The following is a 14,141-nucleotide window of genomic DNA, read 5'->3' as shown; positions in this document are numbered from 1 at the left end:
GTAAAGGTCGCCTTTTCCGGCGAGGAGCGTTTGATGTGCGTTTTGGCACTCAGCGATAAAATCTCCCTCCGGGTCTCGGTTCCCGGCTCCCATCCAGGTGTCGCGTTCTGCTGCGGTTTATCAGATCCGCCGCCGCCGCCGCCAAAGGGGAGCTTAGCGTAGCGGGGAGCCAATCGTAGCGGAAGACGTACGGGTGGGCCGCGTTTTTAGCCCGCATCTCCGCGGGCGACGCAATTGGGATCCAACAACCTGGGCGGACGTCGCGAACAAACTGCCTTCTTTCTATTTTTCCCAAAAAGAGGCGCGCAAATGATGACCGGACGGACGTGGTCAGGTTTATTTTGATAAACGCTAAATATACCCCAATCTATGATCCCCCCCGTAAGAGTGCAAAAGGCTAAAATGATCACTCGGATCGTTTCAAGAACGTGGGCAGCCCGGGACGAGACGGCTTGAAAAACGGACTCACGTACGCGTTTCTCCATCTTGCTTGTGCGCCACGTGGCACTTGATAAGCGTTTCAATGCCAGTGGTTTGCTCTCCCTCAAGAAGAAAAGTCACACAATGGGACAAAATATCACATCTAGTCATATTTCGTATCATTCCAGCTCACAATCCAGTATCGGTACGAGGGGGGGGGGGGGGAGAATATCAATGCCGATACTGTATTGCGAGCTCTCTCGGTACAGTAGCCGTACTCGGGACAGGGCAAAACAGCTATATTGTTGGAAGAATACTTTGGGGGGTACAATATGTGTCCTATTCTTAGATTTCACAGTACAATGACAACGTGCCGGACTAAAATATTGATCGCGCTATGGATAATATTATCAAGAGCTCAGTTCAGTATCTATATATGGGGTCGTGTAATATCAATACCAAGGTGTATCGTGTTGCTGGCTTTCCTGGTACAATAATGATATGTCAAAAACAAAAATATTGACATCGGCATATATCCTATTATCATGTCTTGTAGTCCAATATCGATACTCGGGGGGGAACACTTTCAATATCAATGTGTACATTGTTGAGTTTGTTTGGTTTTTTTTTAATAAGGGATGGAAATAAGTACAGACATCACTACTTACTGTATGTTTCATATCATGAGAGTTAAAATTACAGTACCGATACAATATTGATACGGGGAATGGGAAAGATATCCATATTTGTCATTAGCATTTGCAATATCCATAATAGGTAAGGGACAAAGTACCAATATCGTGATGTGTATCAATATCAATGCTTTTGTATTCTATTCATACACATCTAAACATATTTACAGTAAATGAAAAATTAAATAATGTCCCTTTGAAGCATATCGTTGTTAGATCACATGGTAGACTATGGATAATTGGGGCGGTAAGCAAATATCACCGCTAATACGCACGGTATTATAAGCCCTGCGGTGCGTATCGAGGATAAGGATGGAACAAAATGGCGGCCGTTAAATCACTTGACATCGATGGTGGAAAATGCGCGCGCGGTGGAGTGAATAACTGCCCCCGGGTTTCGACTTTCAGTGGACATTTCCAAAAGGCGCTAACCGCCACGGATGCCAAGGAGTCCGCGGGGGTCACGTGAGGTCGAACGCCGCGACGGGAGCGGCGGGCAGACAGTGGTCCAGTGTTGGCGGCCGCACGGAAAATTACAGGTAATTGGCCGAGCCGTCCAATCCGGTTTGGCGTCGCCCGAGAGCCTAAAACAACAAAGCCGTGATTGCTCGGAGGCCCCAAAGAGTTAATTTGATACACGTTTCTCCACCCACCTTGAAATGTAGTCGCGCCGCGCTGCCCCCTCCTCGCAAATACTCTCCCCGTCTGGCAGATTACGTTGACGCAGCGGGAGAAGGTGAGGCGAGCGCTCTTGCGCAATATTGTGCGAAGGCTGTCAAACTCGGCGCGGGACTAATAATACGCTCGGACGGTCTGCGTCTGGATTGAAAAAAATGTCGCGTTACACGAAATTGGCGCTGGGCCGCGTGCGACGCCGCTTGGACAAAGGAGGGCCTCTTCCTCACCCGAATGACCGATGGACGTCCGCCACCTTTAAACTCTTGAGTGTACTAATTTGGATGTGCCGTGGAAAGGGGGCGACGCCGCGGGGGCCGACCAGTCCGGGTACGGGCGAGGTCGGTGCGCCCCGTTTTGAGGGAGTTCCTCACTCTCAGAAGACACACACACAGGAGGGAAAATTTACATTCCGGGTGGTGGTGGGCTTTTGGGAAAATTCACCCCCTGAAGACAATTTGACTTCTTCAGAAACCATGATCAAAGGGAGAGAGGAAGTCGGCCATTTTGGTTTGCCATTTGCAGGCGTACTTCTGAGACAAACTTGTCCTGGAGAGTTTGTCCAATGGCCGCCAAATTGGACAATTCACAGCCAGCGCCAACTTGAGTGAGCACTATCGATGTCTACTACTGTATAAGCAGACCAGCGTTCCCATCCAAAACGTTTCCATTTTCACCTCCTCGCGGCCGTTTCCAGAGCTTCCTTTAAAGCTGAACTGCACTACTTTGTCTGCAGACTCCCAAGTGGGATTCACGGATGCCGTCATCTGTTAGGAAGGCATCCTCAAATTCAAAGACTGTGACTTCCCGTGGTGGACAAGGTGACATTTAAAGCCACGTCCATAATGAATCGACCCGGAGAAAAAGTCACGAGAGGCGACAGAAACTTTGCTATTTGGTTACCTAGCAACCATCTCCAGGTCCATTTGTAGGGATTCTTCAAACACAAAGTTGATTTTGCGCCAAATGGTAACAAGCACTGCAATCTGTACGTATCAAGGCTTTATTATAATGTCATTGCGGCCCTAGCTGGAAATTGTTTATAAAGATGAGCTCACGGTAAAAGCGGTGCATCTCCTGCAACGCGCTGTAAAAATCATTACATTCCGCAGAAGTCACGCTGAGGTTTCCGACCCCGCCGACACTAACATCGTGTTTTACACTCACAACAAGCGGCAACTCGAGCGGCGGAAAGCGCGAGAGGGAAGCGGGAAAAAAAAAAGAAAAAAGAATCGATCGCCCGCAGGCGAGAAGTGTGAACTTTCATACCCTAAGTCCAATTTCCTTGAAAGCGGAGGGCCCTAAATCACATCAAGCCGAGGCGATGCGGGTGTGGAATTATGCAAAAGAGACATTTAACCGTGCACAAACTCTCAGGCGGAGAAAAGTTGGAGCTTGTTTATTTAAGAGCCGATTGTTTTTGGAATATTCCGCGCAAGAGCGGATGAGGCTCAGTTTTCTGTTTTTTGGTTTTTTTTTTATTCAAGGACTTTTTGTATTTATGGGGGAATATTTCCTCTCCTCCTCAAGAGCGGTCAAATATTTGTGGCTCAGCCGTTCCCTCCCGACCCGAGAGCGGCGTCCGGGCCAAGGAAAATTAGCCATCGAGCGGCGGGTCGCGGGACCGTCGGCTTGGAGGCGTCGGGCTGCCGCGCCAAAGTCGCTGAAGCCGGATCGTCGCGCGCGCTCGCAACCGTCTTCAAAACACCTGTTTTTAATTACGGACATAAACACCTTTGAAATTCTTTTTTTTTTTTTTGTATAACACAACATTGAAACAATACTAATATCTCATAGCACTACAGATATGTACAATGACATTGACATCAATTTAGAAACAAAACACTGCTAACGATACCGACGGTTAACGATCCATCTTGATATCGATTTTTTTGTCCCACAACGAGTATTGATACTATATATAATTATACACCTCGATATTGATATTTTTAGTTTTGTACCTGAAAAGAAATGATAACGATAATAATATCTTTGTCTTTTTACGCAAGACGTCTAGTATCAATTTCGTACCGTGCATCTTGATATCAATTTTTGTGGCCTACATCTAGGTACCTGGTAGTACTGGACCATGAAAATGAACAAATATACGATAGGACATACGATAAATATTTTGTACCACCTCTACAATCCATACTGCTCCGCTAGGGCTAATCATAAAAAAATTTACTTGACCAGGAGGAGTAAAAATTCTTCAATTGAAGCCTATAGATGCCACAAGATGGCGGTAAAACATTTTTTTCTGATTAGACATGGCAATGGCTTGACTAAATCTGTTCAACAGTGTTGCTTGGCTCAAAGGTGCCACGAGTAGGTTCTAAAGCAATATTTTTACATGATTATTATGTGTATTATTTTATGCTAGATAGAAGAGTTTTCAAATTTGTGACAGTGGTATTTTGTTGCATTAATTTCAAATAAATAATCCCCTTGAAATGACTGGCACAAGACAAAGCTTGCTATAGTTAAAAAACAAACAAACACTGAAGAGGTTTTGTTAACCTGGCCTACAATTTGAGCTTGGCCACTTAAGGAGAAAAATACCCCCCGAGAAAAGATGCTGTGAGGAGCGAGGAGGCGCAAGGTTGCCTTCTAATTGCGGCAGAAGCCACGTCGGAGTAAGTAAACAAGTCTGATCGATGGAAGGGGGGGTGGGATTTGATCCAGCACAGAGCCTTTTTGGTATTGGGCCAGGACGAGCGCAAACACTCACAACCGGGGGCGGGGTCGCTTAAAAGCATTATACATCACGAGGAAGGCGCAGGGGGTCGCCACGTACGACGCGCGGTCAACGGAATCGCGTCGCGGTTATTCGTAACTGACGGAGAGAAACGCGGGCGGCGAGGTTGCGGGTCGGGCTTCGGCCTGCGGAGTCGCACGGTTCTCCGGCGCTCAGAAATACTTCAGAAATCTGAAAGTACCGCCATCAGGACAACATCAAAATGCAGTACCCGTCTTCTGTCAAACAATGCAGGGAAGAGTGTTGTGAACAACCCATCCAAATCTAAAAAGTCAAGTATGTACAGGTATGCATCAATAAATCAGAATATGCTTGAAAAGTCTGTTCATTTTTGGCACTGCAAATAGATATACATTCATCAAAAAAAAAAAAAAAATCACTTTTTGAACTGAACTAGCTAATTAAAGTAAGCTTGTGACAATATTGTAGTTTACAATTAATAAATTATATTAATTAAAAATGACAATAAATCTTCACGAGTACTACACAGTTCTTTGTCTTTGCATGTTTTCAGGAACTGGATTCAAAATAAATCTCAAGCATTTCAAAAGAATTTAGCGTTTTCAGTCTTACTGTAATTCACCGCGTCATTGTGCAAAGTTATTAGTAACACAGTCCAGTGTACATGAATACGGAAAATTACATTTAAAAAAAAACAAAACAAAACTGCATTTCAGCCTGCCGCGAGCGGCCTCAAACGAGCCGCGCGCTTTAGCGGGATGTAAATCACGGCTAAAACGATTGTAATGCACCCCCGGAGAGTCTCCTTGAACCGCTGCGATTTGATTATAAAGAGGTTAACCAAACGTCATCATAAATCTGTCATGTTTTTAATAGGATGGGCCATTTTGTGTCCAGCGGGCGACCGCTTAAGGAGCGCTCCACGCTAAATTGCCGCATCCCTTACGACTTTTGTTGACCATCTGAGATCGGTCAGGGGATCAATCACGACTGGCCCATCCCCCCGCCCGCCAAGGACTTACCGTGTGGTCATCTCTTTTCAGCAGTAGCATTGCCTCATTGTTTTCTTGGGAGACAATTACGCATTTTGTGCTCAAAATCACGGCGGGGTTGGCGCAGCCACACTCCCAAACGCAACAAGGGCCCGACCTGGCGCCGGGCGCAGCCGCTCTCCCTCCTTTCTTTCGTTCGGCCAACCATCCGATGCGCACATAAGTAGCCCAAACTTGTGACGCCAGCCCCAAAATAGAGCACAACGCCAACTAAAACGTTGTCTTCCTCGGGCAATGTGCCGAGCGTTTTAATGAGGACCGCGTGAAGAGATATTTTGGTGTATTTGTGTGTGTCCAAATATTCCAAATTATGTTGGACGGCGGCACAGAGTGCTGAGGATCTGCTGACCTCGTTCCGACGAATCTGCGACCACCTCCAAAGAGGACGTTCACATTTTGTGGGGCATTTGGACTTTTTATGCTTGCATTAAAGATCCAGCAAAAGAGGCACCCGTCCGGAAAGCAGTAAAAAGGTGCGGAATTTTGCTGCATGCTTTTGAAGGGGGAAACTTGCGCCATCTGGTGGACGGAGAGGGACTACTAAATTGAAAAGCAGAACTCCAAATTGACGTTAAGATCCAGGGTGGCACCGGACGATGTTAACAGTAAAACAATGGCTTTGATTGAGTAGCTTTGCCATTTTAGACGAAGTCAATGGAAAAAAAAAAAAAAGTGCACTCAACTGCACTCACTCTGCGACAGCATCGATGACCTCTGACACAACAGATCAACGAAACCGCTGTCATGGGCCAAGAATGCCGTGTATATAAATCGCTAAAAATGCCACGTACATTTTTAATGAGCTGCCGCCGAGCTCCGCGGCCACGCTTCCGGATGCCGCGTTTCGCGAGGCCAAGGATCGCATTCTATATTCCCTCGCTCCACGGTCGGCCTCAAGCCTCGGAGCTCGGAACAGATGGCGGTCCAGTAAGCAAACCTCCCACCAAGCGCCGTGTTTCAGTCAACAAGATCAGATCAGCAAGGCCCCGATCAGACTTCCGCACTGTGCTGAAATACTTCATGGTTCCGTTTGCCACGTCTACCATCCGTGCAGGGGGGGGTGTTCACAACTGAACCGGACCGTGGTGCTGATGCTGGTGCCTCTACGGAATGTGGTATGGTACAGATCTGACCCGCACCAATATTGAGAAGTGCAGTTTTGGTCCGTTGTAAGCAACTGACCTCACCATGTAACCTCATCTTTTAAACTCACTCTCTGCGCATTACAACCTACGACGGGAGCAAAAATGGCGGTTCAAGCCGTCGACCTTTCCCGGAAGGCTTTGCGTACGTGACCTGCCACCGGAGAAAATTCTCCCTCTTGCCACCCGCGGAAACGGTCGATCCCTTTTTTCCCCCGCGAAGATGATCCCGGCCGTTCCAGTGAGCTCATCGTCCCAGACGGACGAACGTGTCGCGGTTTTTTTTTTTTGTTTGTAGTGGTTTGCGCTTCCTCGCTCGACCGCAGGCGCAGGAAGAGCGACGAAACGGCTGCGAACCGACAGGACGTGAGATCGCTTTCCACTGACATCGGAAGGAAACGCACAACAGAGCCGGCTAATGTTTACCATCCTTGAGCCCATCTGTCTGCCCGTTAGTGCATCGATCAATCTGATCTTAACTCTGTCTGTCTGTCCTGAGTTTCACTCCTCCTTCCATCCTTCTGTCCAGCCTTTCATTCTAACTTCACTGATCTGTACTTCCTTTGACCGTTCCTATCCATTGAGGATGGATGATCCTGGCATAATTCGGTTCTTCCCTCCATCCCGCCTTCACTTTGTTGGTCTTTCCTTCAATCACTCCTGTCTACCGATGGATCATCTATCCAGCAGCAATTCTGTCCGTCCGTCCGTCCACGCTGTTTTTCCAGCCCATCTTCAGCGTCGTTCGCCGATTGTCGTTTTAAGCTTCGGCCGCGTTCGTTGGTGTTTCCTCGCAACTCCCTCCCGCCGTCGTTTCTCCTCGCAGGGAGCAAACGCCCACTCCGGTTACGTCGTCACGTGTCGCCGCCGCAACACTGCCGCGCGTACCGCTGTGAAGATGCGAAAATGTGTCGGCCGCGCGCGAGCAACCCACCGCCGGGCGACAGGCTGAGCCGACGCCCGCCCGCTCTTTCTCGCACTTCGCTTTTCAATGGCTGCCAGTGATACTCCTGCTCGCCACCCAGATATTTTTGGGGGGACTATTTGAGTTAAAAAGGAATCAACTAAGAGAAACGTGCGTACATTTGTTAGACTTATTTAAAAATTGCAGTGCTGTATAAACTTGTTTTAATTGTATCGTTAGGCTGCGCCTCCCTTTTTCCTGACATTTGGGTCCCCCCCCCCCCCCCCCCGCGAAAGGAAAAGCGTGTTCTTGATTCCTCGCATGCCAGAGAAAGGTCTTGTGAGGATTACATTGGCTAAGGCCTTATCACTCCGGGAAATTCACTGAAAAGTGCTCAGAGTGGAAAATGCAAAGGAAAGTCTTGTGCTTTTCAACTTTCTCTTTTTTTTTTTTTTTTTGCCACTTGACTTTTCGCCCGGGTGCAATTTTTCACGCGGAGAATGTAAAGGCAGGTGATTTGGGCAGAGAGCGAGGGAGACGGGAGGAGGGACGCTGTTGAAAATCCAGGGAAAATGTTGGCTTATTTGAATGGGATTGCGCCACGGCGACAGCTTGGAGAGACTCTTGAGGCTTTTGTTCAAAATACACACTGATTAGCACCCGTTTGAGTGGGAAAAAATTTTAGCTGTGACGAGCTAATCGGAATGGGACAAACTATTGTGATCTACTGGAACATTTGGCGTGGATACACCAGCGTCACAATAGCCGACTGCTGATTTTACTGGTGGGAAAATGAATGAATCAATGAATGCATGGACCAAGTAGCAACAGATTAATTGCATTTCGATAACTTTCAATAGAGAAAAGTGATGAGGTGCCGCTGTACTTTATTTCTTTGTATGCGCGTCGACAAATAACCTCGCCAATTTGTCAATTTGAAAAATCACACGTGGCGCTTCAGCGCAGAGGTTTGCACCCCCCCCCCCCCCGCTTGAAACAATTAATACAGGCAATTTGTCGCTGTCAAGTATCACAATGATTGGGTTTCCCGCCAGGTAATTGGGCTGCAAGTTTGACGGCGAAGGGAGCGCGTCATCGGGCTCGCGGCGAGACGACGGCCATTAGCCGCAGGAAAGCCGATGATTGAGTAACGCGGCCGAGGAAAAACAAGCCGGTGCCTCGACCAGCTCGATCGATGGGCTTTGATCCGGCCGGATGCAAAATAGCAACAACGCTCGCTCGCTCGCTCGCTCTGATGAGACATTAATTATTCTGGCGCCATTCATTTTTTTTTTTTTTTTTTTTACACGGCGTCAAATCGGTTCAATAAAAGGGGCGTTGTTTCCAAAAGGACAAGCGCCGCGTTAATCCTTTTATGCTGCTTTCAGCGGGACAGTGTCCCATTGCCAATATAAAAGCACGACGCGTCAAGAGAGAGATGACTTAGCCCGATAACTCGCCGCCCGACGTACGGCCGAACCTCCGAAGTCGAACTGCGACTCTTATTGTTGGTTCACAAATGTTATTGTTATTTTGATACATTATTATTGATTCATCCATCCATCTCCCACTCTTAACGCAATCCCAACAGAACTGCACATTTCTCATTACAAATGTGTCTCGGCAAAGGGCATCGCATCGGCGGCGAGAGTGACGGCCGGACGGAACCGTCACCTCGCTCCGGCTCGTCCGCCCCACCCCCCGGAGGCGAGTAATCGGCGCCGAGCGATGAATGCCTGCCAGCATCCAAACAAGCCCCGCAGTCTGGTGCTCATGATAAACAAACTAATTAGAGGGAAGGCGCGTTATTTCTCTGTCGGTGATGGGAAACAATCAATGTGCTTTTATTTCCACACGGCGGAAAAAACTCACCGCGGGAAGAGGAGAGAGGAGGAAATGGCTTGATGACCTCAACATTTGGCAAAACTTCATAAAAAGAGCACTGACAGCAACGAGAAAACCCGCAAGATGACGTGTGGCCTGTCTGTCAAGCACACAACAGACACGTCATTTGCCAAAAATCTCTCGGGGAGGTTGACTTTTTTTTCGGATCCTCAGACGGGCGCGCGAAAATCCCCCACTTCAAACCAACATGGCAGACTTCCTGTGTCTTTTCTTACGGGGCTGCTGGAAACGTTTTTGCTGGAATACCAAATTTCACGTCGCTCAGTCAAACAGAATTTCCAAACAATTGCGGACGGCGATGCGAAGGGGAAAAAGCGCAACTTTGGGGCGGTTTTTGAAAATGGAAAGGCTCGACATTCGACCTAACAATAACGTCATATTGCATCATCTGGTAAATTCAAGCACGTGAACGGGAATAGTCCAAATTAGACAGATAAATAGCGGTACTAAGATAACGGCTCGTAATTAATCCCTGCAAAAGTTTTTTTTCTTTTCTGTCCCCTCGCTCGCAGGGATGCGTGCCCTTCTTGTGTGCGTGAGTCAGCTGACATCTTCTGACAATCGAGTGGGGGCTTTGTCGAAACGGGCCCCTTGTTATTGTTTTGATTGCCAGCCCCCTCCCCCTCCCCTCTGTGACCGCGCCGCAGCCTCTGCCGCAAAGGCACGCACATGCGGCGCATCAAAAAGGACGAAAGGTCTGCTTTTTATTTGCAGCGGCCGACAGTCTTGTGCGGCGCGATGCGGCCGTGGTGTTCGAGCGGGGGGGGGGGGGGGGGGCTCAGAGGAATGTCCTGCGGATGTGCAGATGCTCTGACAAGGAAAAAAAAAAAAAAAAGAAAAATGCCACGACCCGTCCCCCCCCCCACCCCCCCCCCCACCCCCTCAAGGGTCCGAGCACCAGCACAACCAATGGCACAAAAGTAAATAGCGCTGAGAGGCGTTCTTGTGCGTTTTTGCATCTTTCTGCCAGTTATTAAGCCTTTTCTATTCTCTTGGCCCCTTCGAAAATCTAAAGAATTCAAATCTCTCACAATTCAGCGTTGCCCATCTGTCTTCAAATGCGCTAGCGACCAGACAAAAGTTAACAGCGGATTTTGAAGGACTGATTGAAACGGCCGACGTGACCCGAAAACCAAAATGCCAGACTTCCCGTATCATTTTTCTGACATGGAATCCAAAGATCATTTTGAGGGACGACTCATGACAGACATTTGCTGACCAAATTCCAGGTGGCTAAATCCCTCCGATCCCTCACATCTCAGCATCGGCCATTAATGTAAGTATGCAAGCTTCAAGTTTGGCGGCAAGCGGACAAACTAACGACCGCTCTTGAAGGACCCCAGGAAATGAACAACATGCCCACGAAATGGAGGCTTTCCTGGGATGAGTGCGTGAGTATTTTTTGAAAGTCGACAAATTATATACATTTATAACATTCACCGGCCCGTGTTTATCTCATCGGCAAGATCAGATGCTATTTTCGCTCTCTGCTCACCACGCATACCACCACGCTCACTCCCCGATCCAGCGCTTCGACGTCTTCGTTCCGAGAGTCTTAACTACTTTTGGCCAGAACACTCTGGAACAAATGGTAAAACTCATCTTATTCCTTCCAATAACACCCTTACAAAAGTTATTGAGCGATACTGCACGTGATCCCTGCAACCGTTTTTTGTGTTTGTAAAACACTAAAAATGGATTTTTAAGAATAACAACAACGAAGAAACAAATCTTTGAAGAAGGCTCTCGGGCAAAAATGCTCGGACTTGAGTAAAAAAGCGACAGAGACCCAAGGAGGAAGTCAGTGAAAAAGAAATTTGCCTATCTGAACATTTCAACACTTTCCAGAAAGTCCAAACGTTCCGTGACAAGAACTTGTGAAGCGGCGAAGAACAAGCAATCCCTCAGCTGACACCCTTTTCAATTTATTAAGAAGACCGAAATAGGGATCGAAATGGGTTTAAGGTCGGTTTCAGTTTTTAGACATCAAACAATTGGGTGTATCGAAGCCAAAATTTCAACAAACAATATGATCCATCTTTGGCTTTTACACAGAAACAAATCCGAAAACTACAGACATATTCACCAGAAGGTACCGAAAGAAGACGCAGTACCACCACTCAAACCCATCCCAACCCGCCTTCCCTTCCGTCCCCTCCCCTCGGGGAGGAGGCTCCGGCGCATCCAACGCAGGACCACCGGGCTGAGGAACAACTTCTTTCTGGAACCTGTCTGACTATTATACTCCAACAGTGACCTGTAACCCCCCACGACATCAGCCCCCACCTACCATATCTATTCATCTCTGGACGATGAACACTTTATTCTCGAAAATATCGTAAACTATGTGCCGTTCAATTTAGCATTTGTATTTTTGCTGCATCCGAATCCTTCCTGCATTTGCACCTTCACAGCTGCAAATACGTTTGAATTTAAAAAAAAAAAAAAATCTTCTCTTATTGTATCTTGTCTTATTTATATTTCACACGTCCAAAGACTTATTGGGCTGATCTGGGACCTTGAGGATTTCATTTGGTGCCTTATCACGTGTAAATGTGCGTCGGTGTGACAAGCTCCTTGAATCATTCTTTGGCTTTACTGCATGTCTACAACTCACAAGGTTAACAAATTTCACTCCAATGACGAACTTTCGACTGCTGGACTCAGTATTCCACATTGGCTCCCGGCAGGTTTCAGGGCCAGGTGTTGAAATACTTCCAGCCACCCCCTTTGAGCTTTGCCTAAATGTCTAACATGTAATATGTGTGTGTGTGTGTGTGTGTATCTATAGTTTGACTAGCTCTACAGCGTACTCCTATCCTATCCCCCCCCCCCAAAAAAAAAAAAAAAATACCAGAGGCGCTATATTTAGTCACATGGTGGCATGTGAGCAGTCTCCATGACAACAGAGCAAAAATGTCGTCCTCCTCCACTCAAGATGCATTCAAAGACGTCAGGGGAAAAAGGTTAAGAGGTGCATTATCGTCGCCTCAGACTCGACTGCCGCTAACAATGGAAAGCGACGGACTGCGGCGTAATGAGGGGGCCGCTCGGAGTCGACGGAGCGCGGGGGCGCGCGGGCCTGTAAACGTTACGACCCGTTTGGGTCTCCTCGAAAGCCACAAAAAAAAAAAAAAAGAGAACAAGAAAGTCAATGAAATTTATTGACACGCGATAATGGACTGAGGCCAAACTGGCAGGAAGGTTCTGGTGACAGATTGTAAACACAAAGCAGAAACGTTCGACATCTGTCTGGCGAGCACACGACGATATGCTCGCAAAGTCCTCACAGCTGGACGTCGCAAAAAATTGAAACGCAATGTTTTGTTTTTTTTTTTTTTTAATTCAATTTTTATCAGCAAACGTGAGAATAATGATGTCATTTTCCAGTTAAGATCATTTGTGTTTTGTGCCACACGATGCGTAAACGTATTCATTGTGCTAGCGAGGGCCGCTCGGAGCGACGGATTTACAAAATGTCACCGTCATCGCACAGTTTTTATTAGGTCAAATTTCATCACAGAGGAGAAAATTCTGTACAGTAAAAATGAAACCGCTATTTTTTTTTTTTTAGGGGGGGGGCAGAACAGATTAATGGCATTTCTATTCATTCAAATGGAGAGATTTGATTTGAGATGTGAGTAATTTTAGCAACGGGCATGGTCTAGATCAGCGGTTCCCAAAGTGGGGTCCACGGACCCGCAGGGGGTGAAAAATGTCTTTCCACGGGGTCCGTGATGTCAAGATAAAAAAACAAAATCATCTGGAAGCTGATCGTGACGTGACAATTGCCCCGTTTTGATGTATTGTGCAAAAATAAAAAGGAAGAGCACGCGAGCCGCTAAAATTGAGGATTTCTTTGTACCGGAACGGCATAGCCGTGTCCGGCGCTACATCATTGGCGAAAGTTGAGCTTGGGGGTCCGGGCCCAGGTTGACTTCGGGAACCGCTGGTCGGGATTGTCAGTCATTCGGATCAGATTGCGATAACTGGACGATCTGGTTTCATTCTTTCGTTTTTCATCTTTGCTCAAAGTCTTCAAAAATGAACTTGGCAACTACACGACAACGCTCACGACATCGTGTCTTTCGCAGCTTCACACGAGATTTTTGTGCGCTATTTTGCCCCGAATTGTCCGTCAATTTCCAAACCGTCCGAATGTCCCCGCACGACCGGAATTCCGTAGAGGCTCCGGCGCCATAAGAAAAAAAAAGAAAAAGAAAAATGGCAGCCCGACACTCTAACTCGCCATCTTTTCGCGCTATCCTCAAACTCCGCCGAGTGAATCTTAATCAGACACTCAGCCCGCCGAAGCAGGTTCCTCGCGCTCCCCGGTGAGAGTATCAACACATGGCCATCAGGCATCATTTGCCGCCGCAAAGTGGCTATTTATTTTCCCCTCACCTCGGTATTACCCGGCAAATAATTACTCAAGTCTATTCAATTAAATCTCGGGCCGAACGGCGCCGGGGGTTGGGGGGCGGGGGGGGGGGGGGGGTAACCGATTCGACGGGAGTTCTAAGAGGCGCGGACGTCGAGGCGGTCGGGTGGGTTTAGGTCGACGGGGCGAGGGCGGAGAAAAGAAAAACAGAATTAAGTCCGAGGCCGGGGGAAGCAAAACAGATCCGCACG

At 47.6% G+C, this 14,141-nt stretch overlaps 1 protein-coding gene across 5 annotated transcripts in view; it reads right to left on the bottom strand.

Moving 5' to 3' along the window:
* LOC133495157 (adenosine kinase-like) overlaps positions 1-14,141 on the bottom strand; it is an 83,396-nt gene that overhangs the window by 21,810 nt on the left and 47,445 nt on the right. The window contains exons 7-8 of one of the 5 annotated variants that reach the window (XR_009793499.1): positions 1,766-1,931; positions 758-1,696 (exon numbers count right to left, since the gene is read on the bottom strand). The exons of 3 other annotated variants lie outside the window; for them this stretch is intronic. Coding sequence is in view for 1 of the 2 variants with exons in the window: in XM_061809447.1 (XP_061665431.1) it covers positions 1,905-1,931 (27 nt within the window). In the remaining variant the exon portion in view is untranslated. Of the gene's footprint in view, positions 1-750; positions 1,932-14,141 lie in introns of those variants that run through there. One more of the 5 variants, XM_061809447.1, reaches the window with a different exon arrangement.

This window comes from Syngnathoides biaculeatus, chromosome 22 (assembly GCF_019802595.1).
Source record: "Syngnathoides biaculeatus isolate LvHL_M chromosome 22, ASM1980259v1, whole genome shotgun sequence".
NCBI classification, from domain to species: domain Eukaryota; kingdom Metazoa; phylum Chordata; class Actinopteri; order Syngnathiformes; family Syngnathidae; genus Syngnathoides; species Syngnathoides biaculeatus.
Note: the sequence above shows the minus strand (reverse complement) of the source record. Positions and strands in the feature narration are given on the sequence as shown.